The 18297-nt window shown below is 39.7% G+C and overlaps 2 protein-coding genes across 3 annotated transcripts in view; one reads left to right on the top strand and one right to left on the bottom strand.

Annotated features, from left to right (window-relative positions):
- Window positions 1-2243, bottom strand: part of fars2 (phenylalanyl-tRNA synthetase 2, mitochondrial) — a 45053-nt gene extending 42810 nt beyond the window's left edge. For both annotated transcript variants that reach the window (XM_080855629.1, XM_080855630.1), the window contains exon 1: window positions 2228-2243. The gene's annotated coding sequence lies outside the window, so the exon portion shown is untranslated. The remainder of the gene's footprint in view (window positions 1-2227) is intronic.
- A 247-nt stretch (window positions 2244-2490) lies between these two features.
- lyrm4b (LYR motif containing 4) lies at window positions 2491-18087 on the top strand. The gene is made up of 3 exons (XM_080854909.1): window positions 2491-2588; window positions 11909-12029; window positions 17233-18087. Exons 1-3 carry the CDS (start codon window positions 2503-2505, stop codon window positions 17299-17301), a joined length of 276 nt encoding a protein of 91 aa, XP_080711035.1. The 5' UTR covers window positions 2491-2502; the 3' UTR covers window positions 17302-18087.
- The last annotated feature ends 210 nt before the right edge of the window (window positions 18088-18297 follow it).

Here is an 18297-nt window from a genome sequence, read left to right as displayed (position 1 = left end):
GCTCTCGCTTGAATCCTGACACTGTAGATGCTATTTTATTCCTGCATAGTGCTAAGACCAATTCTAAATAAAACAAAGGTTAGGCATATCAGCAGAGGTATATTTTGGTTACATTAGGATGGCTACGTTTATAGCTTGCGTTTTGGGCGCACCACAATGCCAAGAAGTTTGTCGCGACTGTAATGGCATATTTCATTGTGGGGGTGATTGATAGCTTAAGGCTTACGATACACAGTGTTTTCCGATGTTTTACTGAGTCCTCTCTGTCTCTATCACTCACTCACTCACACACACACACACACACACACACACACACACACACACACACACACACACACACACACACACACACACACACACACACACACACACACACACACACACACACACACACTAACGGATGCAAAAAAGGTTTCAATTAAGTGACGATCCCTCAAATGTCGCGTCTCCTTGCAGCTCCGCAAACCTGCAAGCTATGAGTCAGCTGTCAGTATTGGAAGAAGCCTTAACGTCTCCTAGATAAAACTGCCTGAGTCATTGTAGCCTACCACTCGTGGAATAAGGAATTTCAAAGAGATGATGGAGTGATTTGACTCAGAAGTGACATTGGGCATTGGCAGCGCGAGATGTTCAGATCAAGTTAAACTTCTAGCTAACATCAACAGCTTAGAAAAACGGTAAGAAAAATAGTCGGAAAACTTTGATTTGCAAGGGAAGCAGGCAAGTGTTGGGGTTGTTACAGTATATAGCCTACAATGTGGTGAAATTTTGGAATTAATAGGCTCGAGTCTGCGTTTCCTTATATGCTTTCTTTCATTTTGCAAAAAACAGTAGGCTATATTACCATATTAAAATGGTGTACCAAATTGTGTTTTATTACAATGATAAAAAATTGTAGGCCTACTAGCCTATTGGATCAGTCTCCTTTCAAGAACAGGCAAGAACTTTCTAGCCTCCTGTCACCGCCTCCCCCATGGCACATCGGCCTGATTTGACACGCCCTTTTCTGAGCTGAACGATCGGTGTAAACCACCTCTCTCGAAAGGCTCAGACATCGGCGGAAAAACGATCAGATCACATCTAGGCCAGTGCTACATGAGGCAATTGTAACCGTATCGCGAGTTTCTATCGGAACAGACGCGATGTGATCGGATCACATTGACACATGTATAAGGGGCTAATGACTAAAACAGAGCAACGATTCATGGCACAACGTTAAGGCCAGTTAACCTAGCAATCTTACTAAAACTTTATGGAGCCATCTTAAAGCAACATTATGTAACAATTGTACCTAAAAAAAAATTGTGTTACACTGACTTATCTGTGCCACTGTCACAGCACGCCTGTTATAGCACAATGTAACTTTGGTAGACAGGGCGTGAGACCTCTTGCGAGAACTACTTAATGCTTGATGGCACCACCTCACGCAACAACAACTCCACGCATCTGCTAGCTTTAAGAGGAAGTCAGTCTACATGCTTCTTTGACTTTTGCCATCATCTTTTCTGGTTCCATATCCTTCAGCTTGTCAACAAATACACGTGTATCACTGTCTATTAGGGGTCTAGAAGCCTGATTTGTATTTAGGACAGCTATGCTTCACAACTTTCAGTGAGTTTAGTATACCAATTCTCGCGTAATCGGGCTTTAATGTAGGCAGTAAGGGGGCTAACGAAGTTGCACAGGCTGTGTTTCTACCTTTTCCTATATTAAGGTTACATTGAGGACACTGTAACGCTAGGTAACTCGGTATCATTCATGCGAATTTAACTCTGACACATCGTTTCAGGTTATTTTAAAGTTTCCCTGGCTAGCCTGCATAGAAAAACCAATTGCTGCAATGCCTGGAGTTAAGTTGAATTTATCAAAATCTGCTCATCAGTTAAAGACAGTCTTGGGTTCGAAGTGATCGTAAACAGTCGCAGATTATGTTACAGCGCTTTATACACATTAAACAACCCTGACAGAATTCAGGCAGGGGTGCACTCTGAATGTAGGAATCAATTAACACCTTTTAATGTAGCTGGGAATTGGGACCTAGCCTACCAGGCTAACTAGCTGGCCATTACTTGGGTCATTTCGGTTCAAAATTAACAAGTGCTCAAGTGCTCTTGGAAAGCAGAATACAGAGATTAATGAGCGCAGAGACTTGTGACACAGATAATATAATATCTCGTGTTTGAAAGCCATTACGCCAATCGAACAGCAACCCCATGGTAGCACTTACCTCTTGTTCACAGTCGAATGTGAGCCATAGCGGTCTGAATATTTGCCAGATGCCTTTTGGAACTGACACGCAATTTACCTGGGACGTCGTGAGAGTTTGCAACATAATAATGCACAGTTATTCGTAAAATTCCGTGTCATAATGACAGCAGATTGCCATATAAAGAACATAAGGCAAAACTTTTTTTTTTTTTTTTTTTACAGGCGCCTCCATCCACTTTGGGGTCCTGCTATGCGAAGGGCGCTGAGGCGCTGTGGTGCATTATTTCGCGCAAGATGGCAGCCTTCGGGAAAGTTCAGGTGCTGTCACTGTATCGAATGCTTCTACGAGAGAGTGAGAAATTTTCAGCATATAACTACAGGTAACGTTAGGTCTAATATAAGTACCATTCTCAGATAGGTTACACCAATAAATGAACGTCATCCTACTCTGGTCACCGATCTGTCTGTAAATGATTATGTAGGGTGATCATATTATAATTTTCACATAATCTGTCACATGCAGTTGACCGTTATTGCTGAAGTTACAGACCTCTGATTAGTCATTTCCATAGTCAGGTATTTTTGTTGCCAAACCTCTTCCCTCACTGTAGTTGTGTGTTTTGCGTATACAGACTGGCTTGTGTGAGCCTTTAGGGGTCATGTTATTTGCCATGGACTCATAAATACAAGCTGGATTAGGATGTCAAACAGTTTGCTTTCCATAGATCCAACCATGTCAGATTTTGGTACCATCTTCACATTTATTTTGATGATGTGGTCATGTGAATGAGTGATAAACACACCATCGTTTCCACCTACCCTGTATGCACCCACTACGTAGTGATGACGAATTGTCCGAAGATTCGCTGTACTATTCGGCGAATCGGCAACACCAAATCAATCGGATCTTTGTCATCTGTATTATGTTTTTCTTTCATCGTCGAAGTATAGAAATACAAAGCTAGTGGATCTTGAAGCCCAGTTCTATGGTATTTATATAGTCTACTGGTCCACTACCGCTGTACATTCCGCAAGCCATGTCACACCCACATTGTCTTTCCACATTTGTATTAAAGAATACAGTAGGTGGGATGAATGCCTTTGCAAACAAAGGCATTCAAAGTGACTATTCTATTTAATTCAAATATTCAAATTAATTTGATTTATTTAGTACCAAAACAACACAATTGTCTCAAGGCGCTTTACAGAGCCCAGTGCCTGAACCCCCTTAGAGCTATGTTATAACACTCTGAAGTTAGCAAAGGGCTCGATGTAATCCCGGTCTGATGGGCAGGGTGTCTGTTTACCTTTACGTACTCGTATGCAACAGACTGAAGCTCACACAACACACTATGATGGAGAGAGAGAAGGAAGGAAGATTAGGAGATATTGTTCATAGTGTAGTGTCTCTAATGACATATCAGTGCAGCATACACACTAGAAACCTAAAAGCATATCAGTGCAGCACACACTAGCCACCTAAAAACATATCAGTGCAGCATACACACTAGCAACCTAAAAACATTTCAGTGCAGCATACATACTAGCCACCTAAATACACTGTAGGCCTAAGTAATTCACAATTTGGAGGAAGATCATATCCAAGCCTAAGATAGTTGTATTTTTAACTCAAGCAACTAAGACTTCTACAAGTATTATCAAAACAATGGCATTACAAGACAAGATGACTTGTAAAATTATCAAATATTGGCTGTTATAAACACAGATACTGATTCAGCTTCAATTAGCTTATATCAGCTGATACTATCAGCATGCCAATGTATCGGTTTGCTCTAGATGGGCTACCCTATGGTATGTCTATGGTGGAACACTTGAATCAGTAGAACATGTATTGTTTCAATGTAAATAAGTACTTTAGCATACTTAAGCAATAAGGTTCGAGAGGCAGTACGGTATCGTCAATAATGTACTTGTTCGAGGGAGTTGTTAGGCAAACCCTCGAACAAGTACATTATTGACGATACCGTACTGACTCTAGTACCTTATTGCTTTTATAACACGGTTGCCAGCGACTTTATAAATATTAAGTACAATTAAAGTAAACAGTAAGCTGCCTTTCAGCACAAAAAAAGTTGTAGACACCAAACGTTGTGTATCGCATTTCTGTAGCCAAGAGAAAATAGTCCCCCTTTGTGTGGCTGTTGCTATGCAACAGACAAATAGCATTGGAAACTTCACGTCTGTTAGACCTAGCACAAAAGCTACGTGTGTTTCAATGGGTTTTTGGTCTAAGCGCTAAAAGTCACCTACAAATAATATTCGAGACTTTCAGTAAAGACTTTCAATACTCTGCAACATTTGCGTAGCACAGAAACAACTAACCGAGTCAATTTAGACATATAAAAAGTCGTATAGATAGCTTAATTCACATGAAACATTCCCCACTACATTAGCCACAACACGCCGCCATCTTGGATAGATATTTCCTTTTGAGTGCGCACTGATATGGAACGCTCAGGTAGATGAAAACAGGTCGTACAGTTACTATACCGTTGAATATAGCACACCCCGGAACTAACTCTCAGAATGGTGGATTCCATCTACCCGTGTTATAATTCCATCTACCCGTGTAATAAAATAATTTAATCATGGTGTTACCACATTCCCTCTTACATAATTAATGATAGAACTGTAGGGAGGCTAAGGGTTGGCTAAAATAATTTAAACAAACAGAATCAGAATCAGAATAGTATTTATTGCCAAGCAGGTTTACACCTACCTGGTATTTGCTCTGGTGTATAGGTGCATACAGTGAACATAAAACATACAAACACAATAAGTACTACACATAACATAAAACATAAAAACACACTAAGTACTACACATATAAGAAGTACTTCAGATAAAACACATTATATAGGATATAAATATATAAAAAATGTATATAAAAAAGTAAAGTAGAGCGTAAAATGCAAAATGCAGGGAAGGAGTGCAAAAGTAAAAGTAGACCTGAGGTGTGGGGGCGGGGGGATAAGAGTCCAAGTCAGGTGGGGGTCCCGGGCCTTGTTAATAAGGCCAACTGCAGCCAGGAAGAAGCTGGTTTTGTGGCGTGAGGTTTTCTGTCCTGATGTAGGGTAAACGTACCTATTAAGCCCACCAAATCTGCTTTTCAGACATTAATAATATATACCACCCAAATTTAAGTTTGAACATTTTAGTTCAAATGATAGTCTAATGTCTCATTTGAAGTGTCAGTAATTAATTTATACCAATTTTCAATGTTTATATTGTTTAATTTGTCAAAATATGTCAAAAGTCTGGCATGGGCTTAATGGGTACTTTATGTACCCTTTAAGCCCATGGGTGTTCCAAATAAGCCCACTTCATGATTTGTTGATAAATACAAATATATATTAAAAAGTACTAACAATCCAAACTTGTTCTATTGAAATATGCAATCTCTTAGCTCTCAATAGCTATTTTCATTTTGTCTCTACTCCTTTCCTCTGGCCTGCAAATGGCATTTGAAATAGGTGTGATTATGCGTGATCAGCCTTTTCAACACAGAAAAAGCTAAACTTACAACTCCTCTTCTTGGGAATGTAGCCAAAAAACTATTCATGAACAAAATCAAAATTAGAATGGAAATGTATCTTCAATACTTCATCTTTCAATATGTGTTGCCATTTTGTCTGTATCTCTATCCTACATTGTACTGTTGGCATTTACAACTGGCCAAAATTTCTGGTCAAGACAGCTGGTTGAAAGTGCAGTTGTTTTTATCTACATATCAAAAGACCTAATGACTGAAAGAAAGACAGTTTCCTGGTTCAATAGTAATATTCTAAGGTTAATAAATGAGTCAATTTCAGTGATTAGGTGAGGTCAAAGTTAGGCAAGAAAATGGTTCAAAAGTCAAAAGGGAGAAAATCTCCATTGAAACACAGCCAAGTGGGCTTAATGGGAGAACATCTCCATTGAAACACAGCCAAGTGGGCTTAATGAGAGCAGGTGGGCTTAAAATAGTATAATAATATATTCTGCATATAAAAAAGTAAACTATACATGCTTATCATGCTTTATGTCATGAACAATGAACAATGCTATGCAGCTTGTATTTATTTAGCTTGTAAATGTATGTTGTTCTGTCAAGTTTGCCCAGGATATTTTCATCTCTCCAAATTGCGATCAATGCGTCCGTTTCGGAATCCCTACTCTGTACATTTTCATCCATAATGGCATGACCAGTATCTGGCCTGTGCTGTGTGTAAAGAACCTATAATTATGATTAAACAAAACGGTAATTAGGTAGCAGGAATTAGCCAATGACGCAAAATCAAAGGATAAGCCAATGAAAATGTAAATTTAAGGAGTTCCCGCAATAATAGGTTGCAATATTTCCGCATATAAAAACACTAAGTCATGGAATTTCACCATTATTTGCGTTTGATTTCACTAAACTGAAATTAACAGCAATTTGTGCTAAATTCCTACATCAGTAACTTTTGACCTCAACAATTAAAACAAACCCTTGTAAAATTGACAATTAAAACAAACCCTTGTGAGATCTTGGAGGGCCTGTTTTAAGTGCTGTTTATACAAAGTCTAGTTTGTTTGCGTCCGATCTGTCCATAATACAGATACATGAAGCCTAGTTTGTCAAACAGATAGCTAATACAGATAGCCCTATCATTTAGACGAACACTCTCTATCCGCACACGGTATCCGCAACAATCCCGAATCGGGGGTAGAAAGTGAGTAGATTTGAATCGGTACGGGGGCTGGTGTTCGTCTGCACGGATTCACGCAACCTGATGACGTCATTGCCCCACGTGATCGCTTTGCGACTTTCAACCAATAAATACAGTGCCCTCCACAAATATTCGCACCCCTAGTGAATATGAGCTAAACAGGCTATAAAAAATATGTCTTTGCTGTTTATCCTCTCAGTCTTTCACTCGAAATATACACAAAAATCTTACCTTTTCATTGAAGTAAAATTATTAAAAGAAAAAAAAACATTGACATTAAATAAATATTTTTCCCCAAAACATGTGTGCCACAATTATTGGCACCCCTTAATGTAATGTTTTGTGCAGCCTCCATTTGCCAAGATAATAGCTCTGAGTCTTCTCCTATAATGCGTGATGAGGTTAGTGGACACATGGCACGGGATCTGAGACCATTCCTACATGCAGTATCTCTTCAGATCCTTCAGAATCTGAGCTCAACGTTTGTAGACTTGGCTACAGATCATCCCACAGATTTTCTATGGGGTTTAGGTCAGGGGACTGTGATGGCCATGGCAAAACCTTTATTCTGTGGTCGGTGAACCATTTTTGTGTTGATTTTGAGGTGTGCCTAGAATCATTAGGCCTCATTCTCGACCTTTTTCAGTAATTCTTCAGAAATGTTTCTTACACGACTTCGCAAAAACAACGTAAGAGAAACGCTTCCGCTGCATTCCCGCACGCTTGAAAATGTGTTCATAAGCAGCCGAAGTCTTCTCAGCTGGGTTCCTTCCGATTAGTTTCTTAGATTGATGCGCGTTCTCGTGAAAGTGGATTTGCATACATACACGCCCTGCCAGCTCCTTATTAGGAGACGCAATTTTAGAAACGTTTGCTGTCGCAATCTCCCGAATCCACCTCGTAACAGGTGTTCATTAATAAGGTGGAGATATTGTATAACGTTGAACGTCCGAAGTCCGTAAAACACATTTAAGTAGTCACTTTTTTTTTTTTGTATCGAAAAATAGACACCATGGGTGTGAAGACCGGTCCCAAGTACGAGTATAAATTGTAGTCCGTCCTACTGTTCGAAATGGCCACCATAGGGGTGAAGACTGGCCACCAGTAGTAGTATAAATTGCAATAAATTCTTGCCTTAATTTTAAAGATTGAGTTTAGTGTTTATTTATTTATTCACTTACATTTGCAGTGTTCATGTCATTCTCTTAGCAGACGCGGCCTTTGTCCAAAGTGACGTACAAGGGAGAGAACAGTCAAGCTACGAGCCATATAGACCTAGTGTAACAATAAACACTACCTCGTATAATTATGACTATAAATGTGAAACGTAATTGTTAATGATACAAATATTCTCGTATTTATTATTATCATAATTATTTTAATCCGAGGATGTCTGTAGAGCTGACGTGAAGGCAATCACCAACGGGTTCTCACAAATTCAACCGTTAACCCTTTTACTGTAATACGGAGTTTTTTCAAATGTCATTCCTCAACGCGATTCCTCAAATAACCACAAGATGGCCCGTGTAATCCCATTTGAGAAGATTCCGGTAGAGTTACGACTGCTATTTCGAGTTCTGAAAGTTGTCTGAAGTTCAGAAGAAAGCACAGAAGAAAAAAATAACGAGAATGCAAATGTTTTCATAAATGTTTCCGAAGTGGAGTTCCTTCTGAAATCCTTCGGAAAGTCTTCCCAACTGCTGTCGAGAATGAGGCCCATTGGGCCTCATTCTCGACCTTTTTCTGTAATTCTTCAGAAATGTTTCTTACACGACTTCGCAAAAACAACGTAAGAGAAACGCTTCCGCTGCATTCCCGCACGCTTGAAAATGTGTTCATAAGCAGCCGAAGTCTTCTCAGCTGGGTTCCTTCCGATTAGCTTCTTAGATTGATGCGCGTTCTCGTGAAAGTGGATTTGCATACATACACGCCCTGCCAGCTCCTTATTAGGAGACGCAATTTTAGAAACGTGTGCTGTCGCAATCTCCCGAATCCACCTCGTAACAGGTGTTCATTAATAAGGTGGAGATATTGTATAACATTGAACGTCCGAAGTCCGTAAAACACATTTAAGTAGTCACTTTATTTTTTTTTAATCGAAAAATAGGCACCATAGGTGTGAAGACCGGTCCCAAGTAAGAGTATAAATTGTAGTCCGTCCCGCCGTTTGAAAAGGCCACCATAGGGGTGAAGACTGGTCATCAGTAGTAGTATAAATTGCAATAAATTCATTCCTTAGTTCTTAGAGATTGAGCTTAGTGTTTATTTATTCACTTACATTTGCAGTGTTCATGTCATTCACGATCAGTCTCTTAGCAGACGCGGCCTTTGTCCAAAGTGACGTACAAGGGAGAGAACAGTCAAGCTACGAGCCATATAGACCTAGTGTAACAATAAACACTACCTCGTATAATTATGACTATAAATGTGAAACGTAATTGTTAATGATACAAATATTCTCGTATTAATTATTATCATAATTATTTTAATCCGAGGATGTCTGTAGAGTTGACGTGAACGCAATCACCAACGGGTTCTCACAAATTCGCCCGTTAACCCTTTTACTGTAATACGGAGTTTTTTCAAATGTCATTCCTCAACGCAATTCCTCAAATAACCACAAGATGGCCCGTGGAATCCCATTTGAGAAGATTCCGGTAGAGTTACGACTGCTATTTCGAGTTCTGAAAGTTGTCTGAAGTTCAGAAGAAAGCACAGAAGAAAAAAATAACGAGAATGCAAATGTTTTCATAAATGTTTCCGAAGTGGAGTTCCTTCTGAAATCCTTCGGAAAGTCTTCCCAACTGCTGTCGAGAATGAGGCCCATTGTCCTGATGGACGGTCCAACCACGGCCCAATTTAAGACTTCCTGGAGGGGGCTGTTAGGTTTTCATTTAATATCTGCTGGTATTTGATGGAGTCCATGATACCATGTATCTTAACAAGATGTCCAGGGCCTTTGGAAGAAAAACAGCCCCACAACATCAAAGATCCGCCACCATACTCCACATTGGGTATGGGGTGCTATTCTATATGGCTATCTTTCTGTCTACGCCAAACCCACCTTTGATGTTTGTTGCCAAAAAGCTTTAATTTGGTCTCATCTGACCATATAACTCGGTCCCATTGAAAATCTGACTTACATTTGGCAAACTGTAGGCGCTTTAGTTTGTTGTTGATTGACAGCAGATTCTTTTTTCTGGCAACCCTCCAAAACAACTTGTGGTGATGTAGGTGGCGTCTGATGGTAGTTTTGGAGACTTTCTGACCCCAAGACTCAACTAACCTCAACAATTCTCCAGCTGTGATCCTTGGAGATTATTTTGCCAGTACTACCATCCCCCTCACGGTGCGTGGGGTCAATGTAAAGACACGTCCTCTTCCAGGCTGATTCTTAACACCTCCTGTCGCTTTAAACTCCTTAATTATTTCCATGATAGTGGAAATGGGTATTTTCAACTGTTTAGAGATTTTCTTGTGTCCATTTCTTGATTTGTGCAACTCAACAACTTTTCGTCGCACATCATCACTGTGTTATTTGGGACTTTCCCATAGTGATGAATGACTAATGGAATTTGGCCTGTGTCACCTCATATTTGTAAGCCAGTGGAACTGGAAGTCTTGGTTGACCTCATAAGAGTTCCTTATCAAACAGGTGAACTTAAAAATGTAAAATATGACTGGAAATATACTTCAGTTAGATTTTAATTAAAGATTTTTCTAGGGGTGCCAATAATTGTGGCACACATGTTTTGGGGAAAAATATTTATTTATGGTCTCAGATCCCGTGCCATGTGTCCAATAACCTCATCACGCATTATAGGAGAGACTCAGAGCTATTATCTTGGCAAATGGAGGCTGCACAAAACGTTACATTAAGGGGTGCCAATAATTGTGGCACACATGTTTTGGGGAAAAATATTTATTTAATGTCTATGTTTTTTTTTCTTTCAATAATTTAACTTCAATGAAAGGGTAAGATTTTTGTGAATATTTTGAGTGAAACACCAAGAGGATTAACAGCAAAGACATATTTTTTTATAGCCTGTTTAGCTCATATTCACTAGGGGTGCCAATATTTGTGGAGGGCACTGTATAACACTTGTTCTCCCTCTACATCTCACTCGTGGTGGGTCTCGAATTCACTCTCATTAATCCAGCCTACTGATTTTTGTTTAGCCTCCTATCTTGATCTAATTCTTTTTATTCAGACGTTACATAACTTTCATGACCACAAATATAAATTGGCCAGCGATTTACTTTGCTTTTTTCTTCATATATTAATGTAGAATGGTCGGAGCAAAGCCTCATGGGAAATGCTCAAGCTCAGCCTCTCAATAAAGCAAAGGCATTTAAACAACTCACAGACATGTCATGTTGCACTGTTCCAAACTCTTTATTATCAATAGAAAATAAAATGTATTTTCGCATAACCTTTAGTCTGCTCTGACCACCGATTGTATTAACCACCATAATGTATTACTGTGCAGATTAAATGTAGGCTATGCGGTTAGGCTTAACGTTGCTAATTGTAGCTTGTCTACTGGCTGCTCACCCGTGTCCTCCTGTCTTCTTCTAAGTTTTTTCACGTTTTTTCAGTTGTCTGTAGCAGCGCTTAAGCGCCACCAACAGGCGTGGGGTATGTACTACAGTCAATTCATCCCAAACGGGTGTGTTAGTCTTTACGCAAATCTCTCGTTATCAGGCTCCATCCTTACGCAATTAAAAGATTCGATTTGTGTGAAAATGAATCGGTTCAGTGAATCTAGACTCCGTGTAAAGGGGGCCTTAGACTCTTAGAACATCTCCACTTCAGTGAAAAAGCACCCCCATGCTGCATTATCTTGACAACAAAGACCAGGGTAGCTAGCTTGATAACATGCTAAAGTTAGATAGTTGGCTGGTAGACTCATCGCAAATCATGCCTATATCTAGATATTTGTTTTTAATATTGTATGTATTGTTACATGTGTATATGTATTTGGTAGAACATATGCACTGCGTAGGGTGAAGGATGCCTTTAAGGAGAACAAGAATGTTGAAGACCCCCAAAAGCTTCAGAGGTTACTAAGCCAGGCCTGGGACAGCTTGGCCCTCATCCAGAGGCAGGTACTATGAAAACCTTTCTTGCACAGATCCATCGCATGCTCTAATTTTTATTTTGAATTAAAATTTTTGAATTGATTTGTACTGTGGTTAGCAACAGTATCGGAGCATAACATGATTAGAACATAACATGATTAGTTTGGATCAATTCAATTCAATTGTATTTATATAGCGCCATAACAATACAATTTTCTCAAGGCGCTTTACAGAGCCCAGACTCCCTAAGTGCAAGCACAATGGCAGCAGAGGCAAGGAAAGACTTACTGTAAGTCAGGAAGGAACCTTAAGCAGAAACACGGCACATAAGGGGGGACCCATCTGCTTGAGGTCGGCCGGGTGGAGATAGAAAGGGGGGGATCGGAGGAGGGTTGTGTGGCAAAAGGGGAAGGGAAAGTGTTGTACACAGCATGCATTTGGTAGATGAACATAATATATATACAGACAGCAGGTTGTATATACATGAGATATACAAAAACAGCTTAGTGGGTCTATGCGCATAGGGTTACTGTTACAGGGGTAAGGAGAGTAGGAATGTCGTTGGTGGCAATAATATATATTGCATAGAAATGCTAGCATAGGGTATGGGGTACAGTAAGTGTACGGCTATATGGTGGCGGTGGGTTCAGTGAGGCTCAGTGTTTCTACAGGTAGATCGGGATCACTTTTATTGATCAAAATCTTCTTCAACTTTAAAGCAGCAGCAGGGCTGGACTGGGACAAAAAAATCGGCCCGGGCATTTTGAACCAGACCGGCCCACTTAATTCGATAACACACCCTTTGGTCTCTCGAATGTCTACACACCAACCAGGCTTTTAGCTAGCAGGGCGTCTGCCCTATAGTCTACAAAAAAAATAAGAAGAAATGGGACGCCCTACTTTTAGGCAGGACGGCCCAAAGACGCCCTATTTTTCTCCCGTTTTACCTGTTAACTTTCGCTGAATGTGATCAAAATTCACCGTTTCAGTCGCTTCAGCGAAGTCTAGAATCATATGCCCTGCCAATTAGAAAATAGCATTGCTGTATTCCCGCTACAACAACGTTACATCGTGATTCCAACGAAACATTGATTCATGGGCTCGCAGAAGCTACAGAAGACAGCTGTCTCACCGCACGTCACTGAACCTACTACTTTATGAGTTCAACAAGAGTTTGTGTGTTAAGGTGGTGGTCTTAATTAATCTAAATTCAATACAATACAATATACATCATACACTTTAAAGCTTTGTTCAGAATACGGAGGTTTAAGATCGGTCGATATTTTCCGTCCTTTTTTGGAACCAGAAAATAGCGACTGAAGAACCCCCTGTTCTCGTCTACGAGAGGTACAGACTGTATTGCTCCCTTTCCTAGAAGGGAGTCTATTTCCTCCTGTAGGAAACGCGCTTGATGAGGTGGCACTAACGTTTGTACCACGCCCCTGAACTTCGGGGGGCAAACTGGAGCGTATAACGGGCTATCATAATTCGCTATCTGGACAAATTGGCATATTTTCGGAATACCAGGGTTTGGGAATACTGGGCTTTCGGAACATTGACATGGCACCGCGCACCAATAGGCTAAGGGGCTAGCCCACCACTCAAACACACAACATAGAGTGTAGGCTAACGGCTGGCTGTTTCAGAGTAGAGTAGGCTGAGGGCTAGCAACAGCTACAGACTTGTCTTGTATTTACAATGCAAACGAACTTGGCCATAGAACATAGGTCCTGAGTCAAACATATTTTAGAGACGTTTTAATTCATGATGAAAAGCTTACCGTAGGTCGTTGTATCGTATCTCCCTGGCTGTCGCCACCAGTATCACTTTCATCCACGGTACCTGATGATGGCCCTGCCGTGGCAAACATTTCCGATATTTTGGCACATTTGGCAGTGTAGGCTTGAAAAGCAAGCCTCTTCTTATCTCGCAGTTTCTCCGCACCCTCTTTTCGCTTTCTCTCCATTTTGGACTGGAGGATTCTAACGAAACGTGCGTTTCTGTGCACCGCCCAAGCCAAAGGTAGAAGATGTTTGTTGATATGATTGGACGAGCCCCTTGTCACTAAAGAAGACAGCCAATGGGCCGCAGACTAGCATGCGCTTGTCAAGCATGTCAAGGCCATGGGCCACTCTGAGTTTGTTTCCCGTCCTAATGCATTATGTAGGCAGGTCCAAACCAAAAGGGGTTGGTGTTGGGTCAGCCCAGGGGATGTGATTGGGCCAGCCCAGTGTCAAAAGGGCCGCTCATGAACTACTTTCGTGGGCCAGCCGGTCAGACCATTATATGTGATTTTTTTTTTTTTTTTTTAATTAAAAAAAATAAATTATAAATTCGGGACTCTCGGCCCATATTGCACCTCGGCCCACCGGGAAAACGCCCGGTATGCCAGATTGCCAGTCCAGCCCTGAGCAGCAGTAAAGAGTTTTGGTCTAAATCTAGCAAGCTAACTACCTAAAAGTCAAGTCACTGCACTTAAGCAACACATTTTATTTTTACAGGAGTAGAACAATACAGAATAATAGTGCTTTTTGGTCAAGGTATATAAATTGACAATATAAACAGATGCATGAATAAAGGAATATAAAAGGAATAAAAAAAACATAAAAGGAATAAAAGTGAAGCAAATAAGTGAGAAAATAGCAACCTTATATAAAAAAGACATGATTGATAAGCAAAAAAATAAAAGTAAATGAGTTAAAGAAATAAGAATTAAAGTAACATTATGCAAAAATTTGACCTTGAAATAACATACAGAGAATGACGTCTGTGCCACTGCCACAGCACGTCTGGTATTGCACATGTAACTTTGGGGTACAGGGCACGAGACCCTTCGCAAGAACTACATAATGCTTTATGGCACCACCTCAAGTAACAACAACTAGACCCATGCACTAGCTTTAAGAGGAAGCTAGCGCAATATTCTCTGTATGGACATAATGGCAGAGGAGACGAAGAAACCGAGGAAGACATTGTTGGAGGATAGGAAGAAAAAAAGAGAGAGTAACCGAGCAAGAGACCGTACAAGTAACCAATCATGTAAGATGCCGAGCTGGCCTTCTTTCTGTTGGACTAGTCAGTAATAACTTGTTAACTCTCTTGCTCTGTCTTGTGTTGCACTTGCCTGATGTCTGGCTGTGTTAGGAAAGTTGTGGACTCGCTAGTTTGTCATAAACAAAGTCAGCAAATTTCAACAGAGCTAGGTTTAGCTGCTAGAATCAAACATATCAAATCCACATAGTTTGTATGGCTACCTCTTGCATTGACCAAGACCACCGAGCACCGACTTCAGCTACTGAACCAGAACTATAGTTAGTGCACTATTGGTATGGAATCATAGATTCCTTACCAATAGTTTGAATACTTTGGGTCTGTTATTCTGCTGTTGGCATGGATGAATTTTCCATAGATTTCTTTCTGTTTATTCCCATTCTGTAGTATTATGGAACATGATGCTTGTCAGTGGCCTTCTCTCTGTTGGATAAGTCAGTAATAACTTATTAGCTGTCCTGCTCTGTCTTGGGTGGCACTTGCTTGATGTTTGGCTGTGTTAGGAAAGTTGTTGACAAGTTGATAAACTTCAACTTCTGCTGTAATGTAAATGTTATACATTCTTATGGGAGAAGGATTCACCCGAGTTGCAACTATTCTTCATTACAAATTAAACTAGAAAATGCATTTCCTGAAGGAAATACCAGTGCATGAAATGCAAAAGTTAAGAAAGAACGAATAAAAGAAAAGAAAAGTGAAAGAAGGAAGGAAGAAAGGAAAGAAGAGTGGAAGAAGGAAAGAAGAAAGAAAAGAAGAGTGGAAGAAAGAAAGAAGAGTGGAAGAAGGGAAGAAGAAAGGAAAGAAGAGTGAAGAAAGGAAATTAGAGTGGAAGAAGGAAAGAAGAAAGGAAAGAAGAGTGGAAGAAGGAAAGAAGAGTGGAAGAAGGAAAGACAAATGGAAGAAGGAAAGAAGAGTGAAGAAAGAGAAGAAGAGTGGAAGAAGGGAAGAAGAGCTGAAGAAGGAAAGAAGAAAAGAAAGAAGAAGAAAAGAAGAAAGTAAAGAAGAGTAGAAAGAAGGACAGAAGAAAGGAAAGAAGAGAGGAAGAAACAAAGTAAGGAAAGAAGAGTGAACAAGAGTGGCTCTGGATAAAGACAGTAAAGAGAGAGTGAAAATATTGAAAGAAGGAGAAAAAAAGAGCGAAGCAGAGAGATGGAGTGTGAGAGAAAGTAGAGTGAGAGTGATAGAGAGAAAGAAGGAGAGAGAGAAAAAAAGTAGAGTATGGAAGGTGTCTATTAATATTCCTAGTTATACAGTTGAATGGAGAGGTACAGAGAGAAGAGGACCCTTGGTGGCTTGCCGCAGGTGTCAGTGAAGCACAGGTGCAAGCCAGTTTAATTACCCTATTATGATGTCATAATGGCCCAATGTAAGTCAATGGGAACATTTAGATTCGTTTTTCTTTAATAACTTAAAAAATATAAAGTTTTGAAAAGTGAAAAATACATAGCATAAGTGTCCTTTACAAGACCTACGCGACAAAATTTGAACGAAGTTTCTAAGTTAAGCGGTTCGAGCTGAATTAATCGCAGAAAAAGGTAACAAGAATAAGAAGAAAATGCCTAGGAATAACAATACAGGGCATTTCAATAACTTTCTTCCTGTTTGTAACAAAAATGATATATTACGTTTGTGGTAGGCAACTGTTATTACGTTTGTGGGAGGCAACTGTTATAACGTTTTGTATTTATATTTAATTATGTATAACATTTGGCCTATGATATGTCAGTAGTATTTTGACTGAGAGATGTGATTTGCCATATTTTTAAGAAATGGTTGGTTACTTTTATGTTCACTTAAGAAAAAATCTGCATACACAATTGGGTGTTAATATTTGTTTTATAATCCAATGTGACCACTTACCTATTATTACTTACCCTTATTTCAAGGAATGGGTTGTCACAAATTGTCACAAGTGCACAATCTGAAGTAAATGACAAATAATTCTGCGCTGAAATATATGACCTAATGAAAAATAAATATGTTCCCAAGATTAAGGTCTTTCTTTTGTAAAAACATTTGTTCCAATTAGCTATGAATGGGTAGATGTCTGAGGCATTAATGTGAAAAGCTTTGAGTGCTTTATGAGTAGACAAGCGCTATATAAATGCAGTCCATTTACTATAAATTCAAGTGTCTTAGCCTACACAGTATATACCACCTTCTGCCCATGTCTTTGCAGGTGACCATAGGAAAGATGTACGAGACCCAAAAGACTGTAGTGGAATCTGGATTCAAGAAGACTCTCTGATATATACGTCCCATGAGTTCAATACAAACACAACAAGACAACCTTTTCTTGTGTGTCCCAAAGACTCATCCCACGCTTGCATACGTCCCTGATGCTGGATTAGGACTGCGCTGGAGTTGATGGGAAGGGAGTGATGGCCTTCTGTAAAGTTATTTGAGTTGCATTTATCATTTTAGGACATGTTTTTTTTGTCTGTGTTCATTAAATTCTGTTGATTTGATTTTGAGTTGATTTTATTATTTTTGTATATTTGTTATTTTTAATATATAAGGTAATGCATTCATTTAATTAGATTTATTCACATTCTTACTAGTGCCACAAAATGTATTTACATTTCTGCCCCCAAAAGCTGTTAAATGGTAGAGAAGTAGTTGTCATGCCCAATGTGAGCCAAACATAGATGAGCGGCACATGTGCAAGCATAAATTCTTCACGGCATTTAAGGTCCGCGCTACAATGAACAGCACTTCTGGTTTCAGTACGGTGTGAAAGAAACAGTAGCAGTAGGCACTTTGAATAGGTTTGTAAAGAGAACTTTGGACATTATATACACTATTTAGACATAAGAAGGGTGCTGTGCCAGTGAGTGTCCATTCCTCGGAGTGTGTGTGTGTGTTAGCTATCTTTCTTTATAACAAGTTACCAACATTAACTGACTCCTGAAAAAATGGGGTCAAATATTAACATTGTTGTTGTTTTTTTCTTTTCATTAGCAACTTATTTTCTTTACTTGAACTTGATCAACAACACTTTGGCATTTCATCTGTAATAAAAAGATCACCTTGATCTCCTCTGTCTTCACCTTAGGACATGTAGAGTGATAGTTTAGCATACTGTGGTTATGTCCTAAAATGTGCAACTCACGTCTACGTTTGACTCACATTTAGCAACAACAGTATTCATTACCTTCAGCAATGATCTGACCACACGACAAAACACTGATTTGACCACAGGGCAAAACACTGATCTGACCACATGTCACAACACTGATCTGGC

The sequence above is a fragment of the Sprattus sprattus genome (genome assembly GCF_963457725.1).
Source record: "Sprattus sprattus genome assembly, chromosome: 17".
NCBI lineage: Eukaryota > Metazoa > Chordata > Actinopteri > Clupeiformes > Clupeidae > Sprattus > Sprattus sprattus.
The sequence above is the reverse complement of the archived record's forward strand: the minus strand, read 5'-3'. Positions and strand labels throughout refer to the sequence as shown.

Excerpts from the sequence above, each read along its gene's own strand:
- lyrm4b (XM_080854909.1), top strand. The coding sequence starts at position 2,503 with ATGGCAGCCTTCGGGAAAGTTCAGGTGCTGTCACTGTATCGAATGCTT. Across the intron at positions 2,589-11,908 it reads TTTTCAGCATATAACTACAG|AACATATGCACTGCGTAGGG; the intron begins GTAACGTTAGGT and ends TGTATTTGGTAG. Across the intron at positions 12,030-17,232 it reads TGGCCCTCATCCAGAGGCAG|GTGACCATAGGAAAGATGTA; the intron begins GTACTATGAAAA and ends ATGTCTTTGCAG.